Source organism: Osmia lignaria, chromosome 15, assembly GCF_051020975.1.
Source record: "Osmia lignaria lignaria isolate PbOS001 chromosome 15, iyOsmLign1, whole genome shotgun sequence".
Classification (NCBI taxonomy): Eukaryota; Metazoa; Arthropoda; class Insecta; order Hymenoptera; family Megachilidae; genus Osmia; species Osmia lignaria.
The window spans coordinates 9636945-9658673 of NC_135046.1; the positions used below are offsets into that span (position 1 = coordinate 9636945).

Consider the following 21729-nt stretch of genomic DNA (forward strand, 5'->3'; position numbering starts at 1 on the left):
TTGAAGAAGACCGAGTGAGCGCACTAGAAGATGTAAAACCAGTGCCGTAAACATCGTGAACGTAAATATACGGTGTGCGTTCTGTGTATACGTGTTACGTTACAGACGTCTTCTAAATCGTGTAGAATTTTCATGATTCTTATCAAGAAAAATTCGTCTGACTTTACGTTCATATGAATCATTTTGTTAGGACAAGATAATCGGTGAAGTAAATTAGTTAAAGGTAGGTTATAATCGAGACGTACGATATTGACAGTGCTAAGAATACCAAGAATAGTACGTTTATATTGGGTGTGTGAACCTTCAAAGTTATCAAAAGTTATTGAATTATAAATATTGAAGGTAGGAAGATTTGAAAATAAGGGCGCACTATCTCCGAAACCATCGGGCGTCCTACTGCTCTAGGGTAACACAGTGGGTGCATAGCTGCGCGGTATGAAAAAATGATGTGATCGATGGTCATCATGGCGGCACCCATGCTAAAGTGGAAGCGGATCACAAATCCATCCGGGCCCCAGCCAAGACCTAGACATGGACACAGGGCAGTTGCTCTTAAAGACCTTATGGTTGTTTTCGGCGGTGGAAACGAGGGCATTGTTGACGAGCTTCATGTCTATAACACGAGTAAGTTCCTTCCTTGCTGTGCGTCTTTCGCGCCGTTCTTGATGATTCCCGCGATCCAAGATGGCGGCATACACTGACAAAACGGTCACCGGCCGGATCACCGTGAAAATATGAATTTTGTTCATGCCAGATCATTTATTATCATATGTTTCATACAGGTTGAATGTACCTACATTGTAAATGTCTTTTTAACTTTTATTTGTTAAACATTAGGGTAATTTCATAAGGAGAATCAGTTCGATCTGTCATTTTTCATGTTTATACGCACGGGAGCGGCCATTGCTGTCCCTTACGCCCCACCACAATTTGCAACGCGCCGCGTTTCCCGTCATTCCACGTTCACGCTTCACCTTTCCTTTTCTTTTTTCCTTCCGTTCCTATTTTTCTTCCCACTCTTTCATTTTATATTTTCACATCTTTATCATATCACGAATAAGCATAGTATTCTTTTTACTATATTGCTAACACTTGTATGTATGAGTGTTAAGTTAGATGTGTCTTATAAAAATTTTGAATTGAATGTAAGCCTTGTTATATAAAATGTAATAAATATAGTAATATATGCATAAAGTTATTGTTCACAAGAATGTAGGATTATTTTTAATATCTTAATAAATTAAATTACTCAATATCATATTTAAATTTTTTAGATAGTTAAGATCATTAAATGAGTCCATTTAAAATTAGCACAGCATTTATATTACATAAACATTTCATGTAATGTTATATGTTAAAGAACGTTTTTTTAATTAATAAAATTATCTCTTTTCTTTCCAGCTACTAACCAATGGTTTGTACCATCCACAAAAGGTGACATCCCACCTGGCTGTGCAGCATACGGATTTGTTGTTGATGGAAGCCGTATTTTAGTATTTGGTGGTATGGTAGAATATGGAAAATATTCAGATGAGCTTTATGAACTCCAAGCAGTTAGGTGGGAATGGAAGAAACTGAGACCCAGACCACCAGAAAATGATCCTCCACCGTGTCCAAGATTGGGGCATAGTTTTACTCTCATTGGTAACAGAGTCTTCCTCTTTGGAGGATTGGCCAATGACAGTGAGGATCATAAAAACAATATACCAAGATATTTAAATGATCTATATACCCTTGAACTACTCCCTAATGGAACTACTGCTTGGGATGTACCGCAAACCCATGGGCATGCACCACCACCCAGGGAGTCCCATACCGGGGTGTCTTATTCTGATAGTAAAACAGGAAAAACCTGTTTAGTGATTTATGGTGGTATGAGCGGTTGTCGTTTGGGTGATTTGTGGTATCTCGATGTCGATTCAATGACTTGGAACAAACCAGTGGTTCATGGTCCTATTCCATTACCGCGTTCCCTTCATACTGCCACATTAATTGGTCATCGAATGTACGTTTTCGGAGGATGGGTACCGCTCGTTGTTGATGATGTTAAAGTAGCAACACACGAAAAAGAATGGAAGTGCACGAATACGTTGGCTTGCTTAAATATAGGTAAGTTAGTATTACAGTTCAATTATTGCTTTGACTATTAATTAATCTTATTTTAGAAACATGGACGTGGGAACAATTAACCGTCGATACTTTAGAAGAAAATGTTCCTCGTGCTCGCGCAGGTCATTGTGCAATCGGGATGCATAATAAACTCTACGTATGGTCCGGTCGGGATGGATACCGCAAAGCTTGGAACAATCAGGTTAGGGTTAGTCCATACAATTGTTCTTTAATGTAGGAATGGTTTTATTTTTTATAAAGTATGATTTAATCTGTATCCTTAGGTTTGTTGCAAAGATTTGTGGTACCTCGAGGTCGGCAAGCCATCGGCACCATCGAAATTGAACTTAGTTAGGGCAAGTTTGCAAGCATTAGAAATCCAATGGACACCCGTACCATCGGCGCAATACTACATACTGCAGATTCAGAAGTGTAAACCATCGGCAACAACCGGAACATTTCCCGCGGTCAGCGCACCGGCGAGTACCGCCGTACCAACGACCACGACAGCAATGGTTACACTTGCAACTGATTCTGCCACATCTTCGCCCATCACCACTGCTCCCGAGCTTCCATCAACTCCAACCGTTGTCAAGCCGTCCATACCACAAACTCCCCCAGTACGAGTACAATCGACTGTGCAAAGTCCAGTTCAGAAACCAGTATCATCACAAAGTGTAACAAAACCATCAAGCCCAATGACACCGAGAGTCGCTGGAAATCTGATCAGAATTCGTTCTCCCTTAGTTACAACGACACCCACAACTCCCGAGCAAGCTCCAACTTCTAATACTACAGTGGCAGGTCAAACGCCAGCTGCAATGTCAGGGATCGCTGCCCTTGCGGCAGCAGCCGCTGCTACTCCAAAAATAAGTATGAACAACGTACCAATTCTTCCACAGACCACAGCTAACACGATCAGAATGAAAAACGTTCAACCTGGCCAACAAATACGTTTCGCACCACCGGGTGCAACGGTATTGAGAACCGCTTCGCCGCAGCAAAGTAAACAGATAATCCTACAAAAACCAGGTCAGAACATAGCTGGTCAACCTCAGATTGTCCATCTTCTTAAAACCGGACAAGGAATGGTAGCGACTGTGCCTAAAGTAAGCCTCATCCCCGGGAAGACCGTTCAAGCAACAGGTGCGAAGCCTCTTAATCAAGGACCAACAATACTGAGACTGGTAAATCCTAACACTGTAGCAGGATCCAAGATTCTTACAACCATGAAAACGTCTAGCATCGTAGCAATGAGCAAAGGGCAAAACATCAGCGGAAAACAGACGATAATGATCACGAAACCCGGAGGCAATGGTGGATTAGTTGGTCGAAACCAAATAATTGTAGTTACAACAGGTTCGGGTTTAAGAGCTGTACAGGCTGTTACCACCTCTCAAGCTGGTACCGGACAAACGGCGAATATTACCACACCCGTGAACGTGTTACCCTTATCAGCAACTAACCACGTAACGAATCAGCAAGGAGTAAAAATGATCGTCGTTTCGTCCGGTGCGATGGGAGGTGGAACCACGGGCAAGCCTATAACTATCACGGTACCAGGCCAGGGCGGTGTGCCAAAAACCGTGACCATCGCCACTAAAGGAAATCCACAGGCCATTTTCAATCCTGGAAAGAGTCAAATCGTCACTATGCCTCAGATACAGAAAACACCAGAAACTGTGACAGTGTCTGGTAAACCTGTAACGTTACAAATGTCTGGTGGAATAGGTGCAAAAACAGTTACTCTCATGCCTACGAGTAGTTCCATAGCGACCACTTCAAGTGTATCAGAGACGATAGACACAAGTAAAATGTTGTTCGTACCATCGCAGAAGCAACCATCGGCTTCATTAGCGTCCACGTCTGATGGTCCTGCCACCACCGATGCGGCATTGGCTGCGTTAGCTGCGGAAGCAGGTTTGATAGATCCGGTACAAGAACCTTCCGGAGACTTATCCTTCATGGTGTCTACAGACGACGGCGGAGCAGGGGATGGCAAAATGGACGATAATTGCAATGGCGATGAAACGAACACTGCGGCAGCTTTGGTTTCCCAAATGGGAGCTGGGGAGTCCATGCAAATCGATAGAGACGGTAATTTCTTAATTCCTCAAGTCGACGGCGCGGCAGATGTTCTCTTATCTGACGACGACGAAGACAATGATAAAATTGATCTGGCGGAGGATCCTGCTTTAGAGAATCAAGAAGAATCGCAGGCTGTAGATTCTGCGAACATGGAGCAAGATCCTGCTGACGCGGCTCCGGAAAGTGTTCATATGGAAGAGTCTTCCATGAAAGAGCCAGAAGTATCCTCGGAAGATGCGACTGAAGTTCCTGTTTCAACCAGCACCGCAGAAGATATTCCGGTCGAGCCGGAACCTTCTGCTGATGCTCAGCCAAATGAAAGTGAAATGCCTGTGGAAGTTGCTAACGAACCGGAACCGTCTAACGAAAGTACCATGCAGGTCATAAATAATGCATCGTCCGAGGAAGTACAAATAAAGGCTGAAATTTCTACCATGCAAGATCCCATAGAAGCTACGTCGGAGGAGGCATCGATGCCGGAAGCAATGGAATTGCCAGAGAACGATGAGAACGAGCAAAGTGAAAGTACGGAGATCAAATTAATGGCTATGGATTCGTACACTGCTGATCATGATAAATCGTCGGCTGCTGAACATTTATCACCCGAGGATAGTATATCGCAGCTTTCTCAGGAAGATAATCAAGATACCGTTGAAAAAGTGAAAGATGAAGTTCCAGAACAACCCATGGAACTCCCTGAAGGTACGTCTCCGATGGAGACGCTGGAAGATAACGACGAACCAATGGTCACAGATTCTTGCTTAACTTCCACCAGTATCAATATTCCAATCACAACTTCTATCATGCAAATAAAGTTAGAACAACCTGACGAGAAAATGAAACAAGATATTAAAATTCCTGAACCAGCTACGTCAACTATCAGCAACGTCGTGCTGCTTGAAAAGGAAATGGATGTTCAGAAACCAGTAGCCCCGGTCAAAATGGAAATAAAAGAAGAGCCTGTTAAAAAGGAACCCTTGAAGCAAGAGAAAATGAATGGTAGTAGAACGGAGAACGGTGATGATTCTACAGCACTGACTACGTTAGCCACAGCTGCCTTGGGATCAGCTGAACAACCAATGAAAATTAAAGCTGAACAGGTAATTTATTAAATCCTTTTGCCTGCTGGTGTGTAATTTATTTTTTTAACATTTTTTTTATGTTTATAGAATGAGAAGGAAAAGAAGGAAGAAGAATGGTATGATGTGGGGGTGACACAAGAATCAAGATTTACTGTACAACATTATTATTTACCTGGCGATGAACCATTAGATATAACGCAACCATTGACGATGGATGTTTTTGAGGGAAGAACCAAGGTTGCCTTAGAACAAGGAACTATTTATAAACTAAGAATTGCTGCTGTGAATAGTTGTGGACAAAGTGATTGGAGTGAGGTAAATAAAACAACTATAAATACAGATACAAAAATAAAATGTTGAATTTAATTATATTTTTAAAAAAATTTTTTTTATTTAAAGGTATCTGCGTTTAGAACATATGTTCCGGGATTCCCTGGAGCACCTAGTGCTATAAAAATTAGTAAAACCGCGGACGGTGCTCATATTTCATGGGAACCACCGCCTAACAGAAACGATGGACCGATTTTGGAATATTCAGCATATATTGCAATGTCGAACACTGCATCGAATAATAGTGGAGAACCAAAGACAACTTCGTCAAATTCAAATCTAACATTCACGAAATTCTATTGCGGTACAAACAATTCCTGTTCGGTGTCAAATAGTTCCCTTAGTGCCGCTTATGTTGATACGACTCGAACACCGGCCATAATATTTAGAATAGCAGCACGAAACGTGAAAGGATACGGACCAGCGACGCAAGTTAGGTGGTTGCAACAAGGTTAGTATAGTTTTTCTTTTTTGTCAAAGATAAAATCAGGTATTTTTTTTTTTTTTATTCAACGGAAAGCTATAAATTGTTAATTTTTGTATCAGCATCTAATGTATCAACAGCAGCAGATCCTACCAATTACATGGAGAATAATCCACAAGTAAAGAGGCGCGGTGTAAATATACGTTTACAAGCAAACTCCCCACAGAAGAAGGTGAAACTAAAGAGACCGAGTAGCTAACTTTTCTTGAGTCTGTTTTCCCTTGACCTCTTACAGCCCAAATATCCAAACAGCGCTATTCGTTATTTAATTTCCGCTGGTACACACGCCTAACAACGACGATGAAAGAAAACAGTATATTCTTGGAGTAAACGACGTGACATGCGAGTAAATGAAAGAAATGAATGCACGATAAAAAAGAACGATGGAAGAGGTGTCCATAGCTACATTGAGGTATAAACATAAGGGTTAAAAAAAAAAGTATTTTAAGTGTTCTATATACGAATACAAGGTCTTTCTATACTGCGTTTTCTGACTCACCGTTATTCTCCTACTCCTTCGCGAATGTGCGACCTTTTTCTGTAAAGATAACACCAGTACTATTAATAAATGGCAAGGTGGTTATTTTGGAGTTAAACAAATTTTTCCACGTTTATAAATATTTTCCATAAATGTCGTGAACATATAGATTACGACAACACTTGCATCATCTGCAACAATTCGTAGTTACATCCAAATATTGACCACCTTTAGTTTTATTTTCTAACATACATATATATGAATTTAATGTAGTTGTAGGTTGGAACAAGATAGTAAAATGGAATTTTTGTTTGAGCTCTGTGAAGCTGTTGGGAAAAAGTTTCTTTTTTTTTTTTGAATTGTAAATTCTTGATATAAAATTTTTTATTATTATCAGATATCTGTAAGTACAGATTTTTTAATGCGAATTGGGAGTTGGGAAAACTTCCTGCTACATTTAAATATTTATTGTAAATATTGTAATTGGAAAGGATTTTTTTTTTAATGTTATTAAAATTGTTTTCTTAATTCTGCAATACGATGCAAGTGTATGGAATGAAAATTCTGTTTGTAACATCCGTTTCTGTATAGAACATCGGTGCTATATCTTACTCTGGTTACTTTTGTTACTGCCAATTACAAAGAAGAAAACGTAGATTTGATAAGAGAAAGGAGCACGTATTGTAAAATTCTTTTTTAAAAAAATACGAATTTACCTTCGCAATTTTGTTAATGCTTTCGGTACAAAACGCAGCGATATTTTTTGTAAAAATGGCAAAAATGGTATAAGTTTAGTAGAATTGCACGTGTTGTTTATGAAAAATTACAAGCTTGGTTTCAAAAGCGTTGATGTTTTGGAGAATAAAAAAGAATTTGAAGAAAATTAAGAATATTTTTATATGGCAACGAAATAATTATTTGAATAGTATATCATTATAATATATTATGTCTAATATAACGTTTAATATTTTAAGGTACTAAATCAAGGAATTAGTATAAATGATAAAAAAAAAAACACAAGAATTTATAGAGAAGTAAAACAATTATACATTAAAGTTTTAATGAAGGATACACGCATCTTAAGTTCTTTTAAGCATAATATATTTTAATTGAAATATTTAAATAATGCTTTTTAAACTGAGGTTGAATGTTGAAGCCAACAAATCATAAACATTTATAAATAGGATTCATGGATTGATATATGATTAGATGGCTTGGGGCTATGTTTGAAACTGCAGTAATTCAAGCGCACATTTTACTTTTAGATTTATCAATACAAACTTTGTGTTATTTGCTTATAGCTTAAGAATTAACATAGCGTTTTAGACACTTAATATGTTATGCTAAAAAATTTATATTAACAATACCCTACAAATTAGAATATTTGAAATATGTTTATATAAAAAGAGTTAGGAAACTATAAGAACTAATAACTTTACATTAAGTTAGTATAATTCACTGCAATCATACTTCTATTATTTTTTTTTTCTTTTATCAATTCGAAATTCGTTTAACGCGTAAGGGACTAACATATTTTTAATGAATATGTATCACTTTAAATGATACCAGATTTTCTTCTGATAGAACACTTGTATGACCAATTGATAAAAAAAAAGTTATTAGTTCATTCATTTTGTTTTGTTGACAAAAAAGATAATACTAAAAACCGTACTACGATATCAGTTTATAAATATCCTACAGATGGAATATTTTCAATTGTATGCATACCTGGTAGGATATTCTGTTCTATTCAAATGTATTGAAATAGTATCCATGATATCTAAATATATATTGAGAGAAGTTATGAATAAATATAGAAAAATTATCTTACATGAAATACTCGTTATTTCACTGTAGTGACTTTTATAACATGAATGTGTACTTACATTGTAGATACCTGCATCTTTAAAAAAAAAACAACTAACTGTATGCTAAAACTACTAAAAAAAAAAATACAAAAAGAGGTATTAAACTTCATTTTATCATACAAGTATGAGTGTCATAATCTGTCTTACTGTATACCTGAAACTTATAAAGACTTTATACGTTATAAATTTTAGGTTCTCAATTTTTCAAATTTTTGTTATCTATATTAATCAACTTAATTCAAGAGAAAATGTTAAAATAATGTACTAAAAAAGTAGATAAAATATCCCATTAATTTTATTGTAACACGAATCTGTAATTCATCTCATTCTTTTTTTCGCGTGCTGCCTTTCTGTTAATTATCTTGGCAGTAACGAAAGCAAGGTATCATTCTGCAATGTCTTTTGTTATAATAAACAAAAACAGATTAATATCGTTCAAGGTATCCGGATACGAATCACGTCCGTTTGAAAGGAAATTAATAAAAATATTCTTTCAAAGGGACCAGATGGCCTTTATGAAAAAAATCTTAAACGATATTAAATTTTAAGGAACGGACCCGTAACAGCCTGAGAAATGTTACGACGAGAAGGACTTTTTATAAATAAGGAAATATAGTGACAAATAATTATAATATTTTTTTTTCTTAGCGCATAAATTATGCTCAAACCAAACGATGGTTTTTTCCCCTCTACGACCACAGTCGATGGCAAACTTTGTCGTACTATTTTAAACGTATGACTAAATGCTGAAGAAAATAAACGGCATCATTAGCACGATTTTACCGTACCCTTTCCGAGTGATTAGATCTTGAAGAAACGATTGCAAGGGAAAGCGAATTGTACGCAGCAGGCAAATCAAACGAAACGATGTCGTGGCAAAATTTTTAAATAAAAATATTTTGTCAACGGCAAATAGAAACTTAACGTACTGCACTAAACCTGCGATCGTACTGAATAATATACATTTGTATTTTTCGACGAAATTTCGTAAACTCGACGTTAATAAGTATCACTAATTAGAACTATGTTCTAGCGAGAAAGTTTACGTACAATCAATCCTTTCTGATAAGGTACCATTCTAATCTAATAATTCAAAAAAAAAAGCATCGTACATGTCTTTTGAAAATTTATCAAATTTTATAAATGAACTCATTTTGAGCCCTCGAATAATTCAATTAAATTGACAAAAAAAGAATTAGCGTGCCTAATCGAAATGTGAGTACGTAAAAAAAAGACAACAACATTTACAGATTGTAATTTTATACTTCGATATAAATTTATATTAATACTTGTTGATGAAACGATGATCGACAAGTTTAAATGATTCTACTTTTTAAGGATAAAATCGCACCCTTTTTATAGGAATCATCAGTATCGAGGATCAATCGCATCTTATAATATAGGATTCATCAGTGAAATAAAGAGCGAATTAATCGCGTGCGATTTGACGACTATGAGATATTGTTCCTTTCATCGTTAATTTTTATTGCTTGCGTTTATTGGAATATAAATTTCATTGCAGAAGTATTTGGTCATTGAGGTGTTAAGATCGGCTCAGAATAAATGTACAATTCATTTTCGAGCCGGTTAGTGCAGTATACTTCTTGTTACTTTGTATGTGACATGTTGAATGCCATAGGAGGTATAATCGTCTAAACGACACATGATGGTATGAATTGTTGACCTTTTGTCTTATCGATTTTCTGTTATCAATTAAGTACTCTAGTATCAGTTAATTATCATTTAAATGCGAGACAAACGAAGGAAATTGATGTATTGTATGTATACGTTTATGTAAATTTTTAATTTTGCAAATGGCATTTGAAATTTTAATTAAAAAATTAGAATATAATTTGAGGCACGAGGTAAAAGGTTGAGGGTATTAGGGATTAATTTTTATTATTTTTTTTTTATTTTTTAATTCAGTAAATAAAATTCATTGTACCAGTGACCTCCATGGCAATCAATGTGTTATTCGTCATCGATCATTTTAATCTATCGATAAGTGGGCATCGCTTTCACCTAGCTGTAGAATGTTAATTAACCTATTAACCAAGGATAACGAGTTAACTCGTGAAAATCCTCCTCGGTTAACAGGCTAAATTATATTAATTAATGTACGTTAATTAACACTTTGACTGCCGTACATTTCATAGAATCTATGATTCTCGCAATTTTCCATTCCCTTTTGTATTCAACGAATCATTATTGATAGAATTTTTATTTTTAAATTGTAATTAGCGTTTGATAGAGTGGATAAAATAATGGCGTTAAAGTCAAAGTGTTAATATAAGTTAGTTAATCATAAAGCATAGAAGAATTGCCTGTTGAAAAAGCGCGCAACTTCGTCAAAATTACGAGAATAACGGAGAGCGAACGAACCGAAGGCACACGAGTTTTCTGTGAACACCGTGTGCCGGATATGCATTTTTCCTGCATATCGTGATCGTGACAAAGAACAAATACGAGTAAAAATACCTTCAAACCTACCGAGAAAGAACGATTCCATGGAATCATCTTGCATTCGTTCACCATATCGACTGTGAAAATGATGATGAAGCTAATTGTGTACGCGAGAATTGACGTTTACGTTGTTTCTTAACACTTTACCTACCGGATGTCACTTAAGAAGCTTCTTAATGCCACCAGTTGTTGACTGAAACCTGTGATTATTATTAATTTATCCATAACTCATTATCGATTAAAATAATGAAAGTTAAATGTACAATAATTAAGAAGAAATTGAAAGTAAAGATTACTCCTTTAATTTATAACTAATATTAAATTATAATCGGTAGGTAATGTGTTAATACATATTACAAATGAATCTATATACAGGGTGCTCGTCTAGGAATGGGCACACTTTGAGGGGGTGGTAGCTGAAATGATTCTAAACAATTTTTCTATTTACCAAAATGTTCATTAAGGCATAGTTTTTAAATTATTAATAAAAAACACCAATTAGTCAATGCGCACATAGTGCGCATGCGCAGGAGTGTTGGCTGCAAACCAACATGGCGCGAGGCCCAGTTTGTTTGCAACTACGATCGAGCGCGGTTCTCGTAGCCAACACTCCCGCGACTGAGCCTGCGCATTGCATGCGCTCTGATTTGTCGGTGTTTTTCGTTAGTAATTTAAAAACGAAGCTGTAACGAGTGCTTTAGTGACGGAAGAAGTTATCCCAGCTGAATCATCCCAGCTGCCACCTTAGGATATGTCCATCCCTAGCTGAACACGCTGTACAGAGAAAAGGTATTTCCAAGATTTTGTTTCTCTTTTGTTGAAATATTCATCTCGCATGAATAAATCGTGAGATTACCGACTTTTTCATGAACGATTCTCGTAAAGAGAACCCACGCGTTTCCGGCGAATATTTTTCACGAGAAGTGCAACGTTTCTACGTAATCTCAATGTTACTGCCACGTGTTTCGTTGCACGTGATCTAAATCAGCACGAAAAGTGCTTCGTACGGTATTTTCGTCGAATACCTAACGAGAAAAATGAACAAATTTATCGTCGACAATTATGCTGTTTCGAAAGGGTGCTGTACGAGTATCGTCATATTGAGAACCATTTTATAGAATCACCTGTTTGCGCGGGAAACTCGTGCGAACGTTGCTCAAACTCAATCAAATTAAATCAAACGTAATGAAATCCGTGCATTATGTTTGTTATAAGTGCTAACGTATTTATAATTCATAAATGAAACTAGTAGTGATACACATCGGGAATGATCTGTTAGATGTTATCTCTTCGTCGATTTTATTTCGAAGCAGCACGATCGTCGATCCCTTTTAGACTAAATAATAATAAGGAAAGAAAGGTGAAATGTAGTGGAACGCGTCCCGTGTGTACATGTATGTATGTAAATACGTACGAGTGTGCGGACTTCTATCATACGACGTTTGCAACAATAGATTATTTTTCCACGTCTAGCTCAAAATGTTTCGGACCTTCGAACGAACATCCGCGAGGCTAGATTTAGGACGTAAAAGAGGGAGATAAGTGAGTGATCGACATTCGTGACCATATGTTTCGCATAACGACGACACACATCATATACAGGGTATTCCATGTCATTGGGCCGAGCTATAACTCTAAAGCGTTAGACTCCGTTAGTCAGAATCAAAATGGCGTCGCGGTGTCACGTGACACAGTGAATACGTATCAGACGCCAGTACATAGTTGCATTTTTTTTATTAAGTAACTCCACTTCCGAAATGGAATTGGTCTGATTTTTTTTCTATCTTCTATCATTTTAGAATTATAATTTAACTCACTTACATGGAACACCCTCTATACACATACATATTCAGGTGCCGAATGGAATGTCCGGAGAGCACATATTACATTTATCATATATTTTATTTTTCGTTCACGCGTACAGGCAAAGTCACTGAGAACTTGAGAGAAACGATGGGACGGTAACGATTGCCTAAAAAATTCATTTAAAAAAATGAAGATATATACAATTAACGCGTGATCAGATAATAAAAGAGAATCACCACTGGACTGATTCTAATTCAATTAGAATGAAAGAGTTTGAATAATCTTATTTGAATTTTAAAGCTGTACACATCACATAGAACGTTTGTATATCCGGGAAATGATGGTACTTGAAAGAGATGCTATTTTCAATCGAGTACTTTTGCGAAAAAAACGAAATGTGTCAAGTTAATTGTACTGGAGAGAATGATGTATGATAAGAAAAAAAAAATATGTCTGACAGATTTTACTTTTCACATGACTTGCATGCTTGTACGGTCTTCTTCTTACGTTGTTATTACATACGACGATGAAATTAGTTGAAAATAGTTTCGCCCGTTTCTTGAACAAGTATATCTTTCAGTGAATCGTGTATACGATGAATTTGAACGTCGAGAATCCTCTAAGTGCAAAATGATTCTTGGCGTTTCAGTTCATTACGTGGATCGCGCTATTTTTCACTCTATTCAACTATAGATTCTCTTCAATGGTAGGGTTAACTAAACATATATTATATGTAACAAAGAGAAACAGAATAAATGTATGTAAACTTATTAAAAGTTTATTCGTACGCAATTGGTCCCCTCGCAACTGGACTTCTTAACCCAGGGGTGGGCGATTGTTTTGGCTCGGGGGCCATTTTGTGGAAGCGGAGGTTAGCGGAGGGCCGCATCTTTTTGGAGCGAAGCTCTGCTACTGAATGACTGATAGGGATTTTTTTGTGATTTTTTAACTCAAAAACTATCGTGCGAATTTTGAATTCGTGTTCTGCCCACCCCTGTCTTAACCCATTAATACCCAAAATTGCATAGCGGGCATTTAGCATTGACAATCGAGCGGGTGGCAACGAATGTGTTACCTATCTTGAAAATACAATCTCTGGAAATTATTGGGTTAATTTCACGATCTCCTTTATTCAATAAAGGCATGATTTTTATTCGTTTAATTCTGATTTTTAAAACATGTATCCTTCGAATGTTCAAATAAAACCCGTGGAAAAAATGTCTGCAATATAGAAGATTATATTATCACGCCTGCAAATGACGCTTATTTTTAGCTGATTAATTACCGAAGATATTTTATATTTGTACGTACGTCTTCTGCCAGGCTATAACAACAGAACTTGCATCGTGAACGAATCTTCGTATCAGATACAGTGGGTGACAAAATTATTCGCTCATCATTTAAAACAGAATATCACATTCAAAATTGGACCAAATGACTTGAGGCTTTTTAAGAAGCTATAAAAATTAATTTACTAAGATATGTGCATGTGTCGTTTTAAAAAATTCTAATTTGTCGAAATCGGGGAAAAAATAGTAAAAAGCAATTTTTTAACTTTTCGATCTGAACCTGTACTAAAAATTTACAAATGTCATATTTTAAATTTTCGTTACAGGCTCAGATAAAAAAGTTACAAAATTACTCTTCACTATTTTTTTTTACGATTTCGACAAACTGTAATTTTTTAAAACGACAGAAGCACATATCTTAATAAATTAATTTTTATAGCTTCTCAAAAAGCCTCAAACCATTTGGTCCAATTTTAAATGAGATATTCTGTTTTAAACGGTGATTGAATAATTTTATGACCCACTGTACATCGTAGGGTAAGGTCGTAAATATAAAATTCATAAGCATAAGGTAAAAGAGCAGTATTTTGTAGAAGTGGTATCTCTTCCCATACACTTGATAGCCTACTAGCTTGTCATTAATGAATATGTGTGCATGCGTTCCTATCATCTATCTACATGTAGTATATACATATGTATCTTAATGTATGTATGTGTGTGATTGCTGTGGTTAGTCGTCACCAGTCGTCACTATTACTTATTCCAGCACCATGAGCATACCGCATTGATTTAAAATTATTTTAACACCGATTTTATTATTATTAATGGGTAAATGAAATCTTTTAATGTGTTTCAAGAATTGCGTTACATCGTGATATAATGCGACTTAGTATTTCTTGCGATTAACTGATGTCAATACCGGCAGTGTATACCAGAATACGCCCACACACGTTAAGTGCATTTTGTAAAGAAAAATCTCGTGACAATTACACCGAAGGAATCTGTATACGTATCAGAGGGAGGTTAAAAAAGTGCCACTTTTGTTAGAAATTATTTTACCTTAATTTTACGTTACGCGATGCACTGTGACAGATGATTAAATTGTTTACTTATTTATCGAATAGAACAAGAGTGACACTCGGTGTTAATTGATTTTTCATACGCGTGTTAATTAACGATACACATGCGTGTCTATTAAACAGGGTGCAATAAGTAAGGAATGGGAATTGACAGTATGAGAGTCGGAGGAGGCCGATGTCCTCCCCTCCTAGTCGGAGGACTTCTTGTCGCTTGTTTAATGCTCATTTGCAACTGGTGGACTCTATCTTCTGAAAATATTGAATTAGTTAGACAAATTGATGAATTAAATGAACAACTTAAAATAAGGTACCGATATACTTACTCTTATAATAAATGCCATATCAGTTCTAATGAATTTACAATTTACAAATATTTATATAAAAATTGTTTAGTGCCGAAGAAAGAGATCAATGCGTTACTTTACGTGGGAATTTAGAGCAAAGATTTAAGCATGCAGAGGGTGAAGTGGCTTCTCTGCATGTACGCTTAGAACAGCAAGCATATTTAAAGAAAAAGAACGATGAATTGGAATACTCTAATAATATTTGTAAAGGTGAATTGGATTCTTTAAACAAGTTAGATGCTACTAAAACTGCGACATTAGAAACTTTAAGACTGGAGAAGGATACTTTTAATACAAAGTTAGATGCAAAAAGGGAGGAGAACAAAAAATTGCAGGAAGAAGTAGATCAGGTATTAAATTAACATTTGGGTTTTATAAGCTGATTATACATTTTACTTACTAAAACTTTTTATAGTTGAAGAATGATCTTAAATTTAAATGCAATATAACTCTCCCAAGGAAAAGTACAATCACTCCTCTGGGTAAGTTAAAACACTTTTTTAAATTAAGTTTCTTTATATTTTTATACATCTAGAATTATATTAAGCTAGATTGAAAAGAAAGAGTTGAAAATGTTAAACAATATCCTGTTTGTTTAAATTATTTATTTTGATACTGCCTTTACAAATCAATGAGGATAACTTTGAATTATTTAAATTGTAGCAGCTTTTTAAATAATAATTTTGCGAATAATTCTAACATGTTTGGGGTACCAATAGATGATAGTAATGCAACTTCCATTTTCTTTCATTTCTGTATACTACCAATTGATTTAGTATTATATGATATTCTGGCGGTTTGCCAATTTAGCTACAAGACCAGTAATTAACAAGTCTCAGTTGGGTCCTGTTCCGGAGTCAGCTGTAAGAATAAGCTTAGCTGGTCAGCGTGGTTTGAAATACCATGGAATTCCAATTCTTCCAACAGATCCGCCCGGCGCTGTGCGCCTAAGTCCTCGCTTCTCAGTTACAATGTTGAAAGGTAGTGATACTTTTCTCCTATCGCAGGAGAAAAGAATATTGCCACACAAATAAAGCAGCACTAAACAATTCTGTACATAAAGTCATTATATATTTATGCATCTATTATTAGATTTGTAACATGGAACAGTTGAACTGCTTATTAAATATACTGCATTATTTGATCAATATAGAAAAATGGTTTACTAATATCAATGAATAAAATATTGGTAAGGGAATCTAAAATGAAGGAACATTGTAATACAAATACTGACTCCTTATTTAATGTAAATTTGCATTCATGATCAAATGAATCAGGGGTTAAAATAGATTATAGATATTTGTCAGTAGTATAAATTGATTACTAATTGGTGAAGGCTGTACTAATTTCAGGACTACATAAGTGTTATTTAACCGTGGTTAATTTGTACACTGATCTGAAATTAAAACCTTTCAGAAACATATTTACTGTTTTATTTTAGAGTAGTAATTTAGTTTACATGACTTTCAGCTCAAACAAGTCCAAAAATTTCAAAAAATAATACTTCCAACGAAGACACAGCACCAGTCAATCCAGAATTTGAATAAGTCGATCAAAATGGTACTTACATACGCTAATTTAAGAATCTCTGTTCACTATAATTTTATTTTTATTTATCAATGTATATAATTCATTTTAAGAATGTCTATTAACATAAACATAATTTTATTCTGCTTATGTTTATTTAGGAAGCAATAAACAAGAGAATACAGGATTGACAGATGCCAATGTAATAGAAAGCAGAAGAGATCAACGAATGAAAGCACAAGTCAGTGGAGACTGATAATAAATAAGTATAAAAATATCTCTACAGTAATTAATAAATACGTGTCAAACATTTATTAAATATAATAGAGTTATAATGTTTCTTAAAGCAACAAATATTTTGAATGCTTTACATTTTACACAATGCACTTTTATTTATAAATAGTAACAGAAAAATTTATTCTCAACAGTTTAAAAACTTTTATCTGTTTAATATCGTAAATTTATCATTTTTTATAGTTTGATTAAATCTAATAAAAATGATTTTAAATTTTACGTAATATCAATAAATCGTGTTATTATATAGATTATATAATTGTTATGAATAAGGCAAATAATCGTATTTACTTAAAATGAATGGTTTTTATTCTTCTATTTTGTATTCACTCTAAGAATAAACACGAATCTTTTTTGTATAGTAAATAATATATCATGAATCTATCCTTAAATAAACATAATCGTTGATACGATGTCTTAGTCAAAGTATGAAATTGTAAATACATAAGTCTAATAGAGACTAATATTACAAAACGGTATAATTGTATTTCAAATCATATATTTCGAATACGTTTGCAATTTATATTTGGTTATTTCCAATTATACCTTACATTTTATATGAATTTATTCCAATCATATGAAATTTATTGCTCAATACTGAAACGAGCATGTATATTATGTTTTTATTACATTGTATTGTCACTGTCAAATGTGTTTTTATTTTATAGCTTTAGTTTTATATTAATATATTAAATCTCATCACATTTCTATTTCTTTTTTCTATAGTTTGGAAATATATATGTTACATCGAGTTTAAAAATATAAAATAAAATCGTATGATGTGCTATCAACAAAGCACCTACAGTCATTTTCACATTTAAACACATTTCACATAATACATATACAAGCTCTGCATCATTACATATTCGATGATTACATATAATTCGTTTATATTTATTAATACTTTTTACTGCATAGGTACAAAGCTAACTTGATATATTATGCAAATTATTATCATTGTTTATAACAATACTTTATAGTTACTCTAAAAAATAAAATAGTCTTGATTGTTATGTTCGCTAATGATGGATTAAATGTTAATTATCAAAATTTCTCAGTAGTAAACTATTTATAAAACGTTATAACAATTATATTACTAACATGTGTAAATATTTTCTAAGATATGATAAACATAAACGATTTTATTAAAGCGTGTTTAATCAAAATTTCATAACTGCATCTGTAAACTGTAAATCATTTCTATGTGTAACAAAATGCAAAGTTTGACTAGGAAACATTAAGTAACGACTAGACGTTTAAAACTTACGTTTAACCAGTTTTTTGTTTTATACGATGACTACTTGCCATTATAGATTTCTTTTAATATCTGGCAATTATTTAAATTATCATTCTATTACGTAATTTATCTATAACCGTATATATATATATGTATTTTTTCTACCCTAAAAACGAAATCACGTATTCAGAAGCTGCGCGTTAAAAAATACATAGTTACAAATTTTACGAAACAACGAATATTAAAAATCGTAAAAATATATTCTATCAGTAGTACGTTATATTATAATTTTTAAAATTCGATTTTCTTTAGGAGCCATTTTAAAAATACAAGATTAAATAAAAGTATTATTTGTTTCATTATTAAACATCAAAATATATTTCTTTCTTTTGATTGCAAAATGTTTGCAAAATATTTTGTTTATACTCTTTACTTTGTGCGATTTTCAAATATGTAACATTTGTAAACTTTACAAATTATCGTAACTTCCATATATTTTGTAATAATTCACTTCTGATATCTGCAAAAACGAAATTAGCATAAATAAATTTCAATTATCAACTTGACATCATTAATTAGGACGATATAACAATTAGTATCATAACGCTTTCCATCTCACAATTGCAAACTCGTCTGCATTTATAAATTCTTCGCTTAATACTTTGTTAAATATTAAAATATTAAACATTAAATTCTTTGGTCATGTAAGATAATAATTGTAACTGAGTAATTAAAAGTTTAATTATGTCTAGATGAAGATATAGGATGTTAATTTAAACAAAATATAAATAAACTACTCCTATGAGAATTAGGCAACCGATTCTAATTTTTAAATACTCTACACGGTAAAATATACTATAAATAATGTCAACAGCCTTTTTAATAAATAATGATGGAGAGAATATATTTGGAGATAATGAAAATACTATACTGTCATATTAAATATTAGTTCTCTTAAAATCGTGGTTTTTCTTTCTGATAAAAATGATGAATTGTAGTCTAGATTTTATGTATCCATTGCTATGCTCAAAGTATAATGGGGTTAAAGATAAGGCAGTGAGATGTTAGTGAATTAGTCCCTAAAGAGGAGGACTACTATAAAGTATTAAAAAAATCACCGAAAAATTGTTTTTCGTTGTAATCTATAAAACTTCAAACTATTTATGCTGCCATGTTATATCAATGAAAAATTATGCTATCAAAAAAAAAAATATTTTTAAAATGGCTACATTTAAGGAGAATAGTGATGGTTGTTCACGTGTCTTTGCTTTCTTCTAAAAATAAACGCGAAAATCGAACGAAGTCGCCACCAACGACTATGTTTACGTACTGAATTTCGTGATCTCTCTTTAGCTCGAATTTGTCTAACTAATGAGTAAAATGCATCATCTATGAATTGTCTAAGTGCAGCGGATGTTTCATAAAAAGGGCAACCAAGCTGTTCAGCAAGTGCCTTTCCCTCTTCTGTGGTTACCTACAGTATAATGATCACATGAGCAAAAGTGAAAGAGTTCTAATTGCTTAAATAACTAACATTTTACCTTTCTTTGATGTTGCAGATCAAATTTGTTGCCAACTAATACCAGTGGTATATCTTCATTAGCTCTTACTCTTGTTATTAATTTCCTATACTCCAGAGCTTCCTGAAAGCTGTGCCTATCAGTTACAGAGTAACATATCATAAACCCCTCTCCACATCTCATATATTGGTCACGCATAGCTGTGAATTCCACCTGTATATAAAAGATACAATGCATACATTAAACAGTTTTTAATTTTTGCAGAATTTTGTCTTGCAGTAATTGATCCTGACCTGCCCAGCAGTATCCAATATGTCTAAAAGTGCAGCCTCACCATCTATAACTGCTTGTTGTTGATACGAATCCTCTGTCAATAACAAAGAACATTAAATATATTACCCTGAAAGCTAAGAAATACTAAGAAAAGAAATGTTTTCAAACATTGAAATACACTGTATGAAACAAACTCCTTACCTATAGTTGGATCATGGTAATCAAGGAAGCTATGACTGACAAACTGTAGAGTGACAGCTAAAAAAATACATTTCACAATGTGTATTATGTACATGTAACTCAACAGATTTCTTAGATGTACAATAAAAATTGCATTACCTGATTTACCAACACCACCATCGCCCAAAACAACAATCTTATAAACCCTTAGTCCACTCCTGATGGTGGGCTGCGAGACGACCGGTACGTCATTCTTGCCGTTCAAGGCCACGCTCTTATCCTGCAGGATGTCAGCTGACATCGTTGGAAAATTACTAACTATTGGTAATTTAATGCTTGCTTCGGTTACGGGGCACTCGCACTTTTACAAACTGACTGACATACTTGGTCACGTATTGGAACACGCGCGTAGACACACCCGTATCAGTTGTTAGATCGGAAAAGATACGGTACATGTTTGATCACGATTGCAGGCCGTTGTTTTTTGCAATAGCTCGGAACCACACCGAGGGATACTTAATTGTTCGAATTTATACTTTTTACAGTTATATACAGCATGGCTGATGAGCATAGGCTAACAAGGAGACTTGACAGAACGTGACAGCCGCCAAGATTAAGCAGGCGCGCGATCATGTAGTGAGGGGCGTATTTTTTTATTTTATTGTTCGTTTACAAACTATAATGTAATTCGAGGTTTCTTCGTAGATCATTGATGCTATTTGTTGAAAATAATAATTAGAAGAACTTTAATGTGAAATAATTATACATTAATCTTCTGATAACAGTGATAGCGCAGAATTAAGAACTAGTAATTTATTACATTTACGAGTATTATTTGGCTGACAAAGAATGTCTTACGAGTTCTAATAAGTTGAAAAAGTCAAGTATAAGGAAAATATTCAAGATTTAGTTTCGTTGATTCCGGTGACCGACTGGTAGATGGCAATATCGTTTCGATATAGTATGACATCTATAGGATAGCAGGATAAAACGATATTGGAATCGATCATATTTTTTTATGTAAGTAGATTCAATCCTTTTCCGAATTTCTATTATTGTGCGTTCAATACAGAAATTTGCTAGAAAAGCTTTACTGACAGGTTCAATAATCATCTTAGGACAAAACGTTCTCTGTTGATATTTCAAAAAGACCGCCATGATCACGGCACCCTATAGTTCCGGTAGACCACCATGAAATAAACAACTTCCGATTCCGTTGGTATATCAGTTCGCAGGGAGATGGTGCTATGGTATTATTTCGAAGTGCACGTTATTGTA

General features: G+C 34.3%; 3 protein-coding genes across 15 annotated transcripts; 2 read left to right on the forward strand and 1 right to left on the reverse strand.

Annotated features, from left to right (window-relative positions):
* Positions 1-32: 32 nt before the first annotated feature.
* On the forward strand, positions 33-7594 carry Hcf (Host cell factor). Of its 3 annotated transcripts, none has more exons than XM_034315356.2 (8): positions 33-223; positions 343-624; positions 1402-2109; positions 2166-2317; positions 2394-5297; positions 5367-5594; positions 5679-6060; positions 6156-7594. In XM_034315356.2, the coding sequence occupies exons 2-8, from the start codon at positions 456-458 to the stop codon at positions 6290-6292; spliced, it is 4680 nt and encodes a 1559-aa protein (XP_034171247.1). In that variant the 5' UTR covers positions 33-223; positions 343-455; the 3' UTR covers positions 6293-7594. The 3 variants fall into 3 exon arrangements, with proteins under 3 accessions (XP_034171247.1, XP_034171249.1, XP_034171248.1); XM_034315358.2 differs by having other exon boundaries at positions 6174-7594; XM_034315357.2 differs by having other exon boundaries at positions 2166-2311.
* Positions 7595-8651: 1057 nt separating this feature from the next.
* LOC117600238 (uncharacterized) lies at positions 8652-20404 on the forward strand. Of its 11 annotated transcripts, none has more exons than XM_034315372.2 (7): positions 8652-11691; positions 15200-15383; positions 15470-15770; positions 15836-15902; positions 16231-16401; positions 16891-16980; positions 17109-19696. In XM_034315372.2, the coding sequence occupies exons 2-6, from the start codon at positions 15217-15219 to the stop codon at positions 16965-16967; spliced, it is 783 nt and encodes a 260-aa protein (XP_034171263.2). In that variant the 5' UTR covers positions 8652-11691; positions 15200-15216; the 3' UTR covers positions 16968-16980; positions 17109-19696. The 11 variants fall into 11 exon arrangements, 10 of the variants coding, with proteins under 10 accessions (XP_034171263.2, XP_076548680.1, XP_034171266.2 ...); XM_076692565.1 differs by lacking the exon at positions 8652-11691 and adding an exon at positions 14018-14080; XM_034315375.2 differs by lacking the exon at positions 8652-11691 and adding an exon at positions 14375-14496.
* Ric (Ras-related protein interacting with calmodulin) lies at positions 19710-21441 on the reverse strand. Its single transcript, XM_034315378.2, has 5 exons — positions 20611-21441; positions 20473-20529; positions 20292-20365; positions 20020-20211; positions 19710-19952 (listed from the first exon to the last, which is right to left on the reverse strand). Exons 1-5 carry the CDS (start codon positions 20750-20752, stop codon positions 19710-19712), a joined length of 708 nt encoding a protein of 235 aa, XP_034171269.1. The 5' UTR covers positions 20753-21441.
* Positions 21442-21729: the final 288 nt, after the last annotated feature.

Excerpts from the sequence above, each read along its gene's own strand:
- LOC117600238 (XM_034315372.2), top strand. The coding sequence starts at position 15,217 with ATGGGAATTGACAGTATGAGAGTCGGAGGAGGCCGATGTCCTCCCCTC. Across the intron at positions 15,384-15,469 it reads AATGAACAACTTAAAATAAG|TGCCGAAGAAAGAGATCAAT; the intron begins GTACCGATATAC and ends AAAATTGTTTAG. Across the intron at positions 15,771-15,835 it reads TGCAGGAAGAAGTAGATCAG|TTGAAGAATGATCTTAAATT; the intron begins GTATTAAATTAA and ends AACTTTTTATAG.
- Hcf (XM_034315356.2), top strand. The coding sequence starts at position 456 with ATGGTCATCATGGCGGCACCCATGCTAAAGTGGAAGCGGATCACAAAT. Across the intron at positions 5,298-5,366 it reads TGAAAATTAAAGCTGAACAG|AATGAGAAGGAAAAGAAGGA; the intron begins GTAATTTATTAA and ends TTATGTTTATAG. Across the intron at positions 6,061-6,155 it reads AGTTAGGTGGTTGCAACAAG|CATCTAATGTATCAACAGCA; the intron begins GTTAGTATAGTT and ends TTTTTGTATCAG.
- Ric (XM_034315378.2), bottom strand. The coding sequence starts at position 20,752 with ATGTCAGCTGACATCCTGCAGGATAAGAGCGTGGCCTTGAACGGCAAG. Across the intron at positions 20,530-20,610 it reads TGGTGGTGTTGGTAAATCAG|CTGTCACTCTACAGTTTGTC; the intron begins GTAATGCAATTT and ends GTATTTTTTTAG. Across the intron at positions 20,366-20,472 it reads TTACCATGATCCAACTATAG|AGGATTCGTATCAACAACAA; the intron begins GTAAGGAGTTTG and ends TGTTATTGACAG.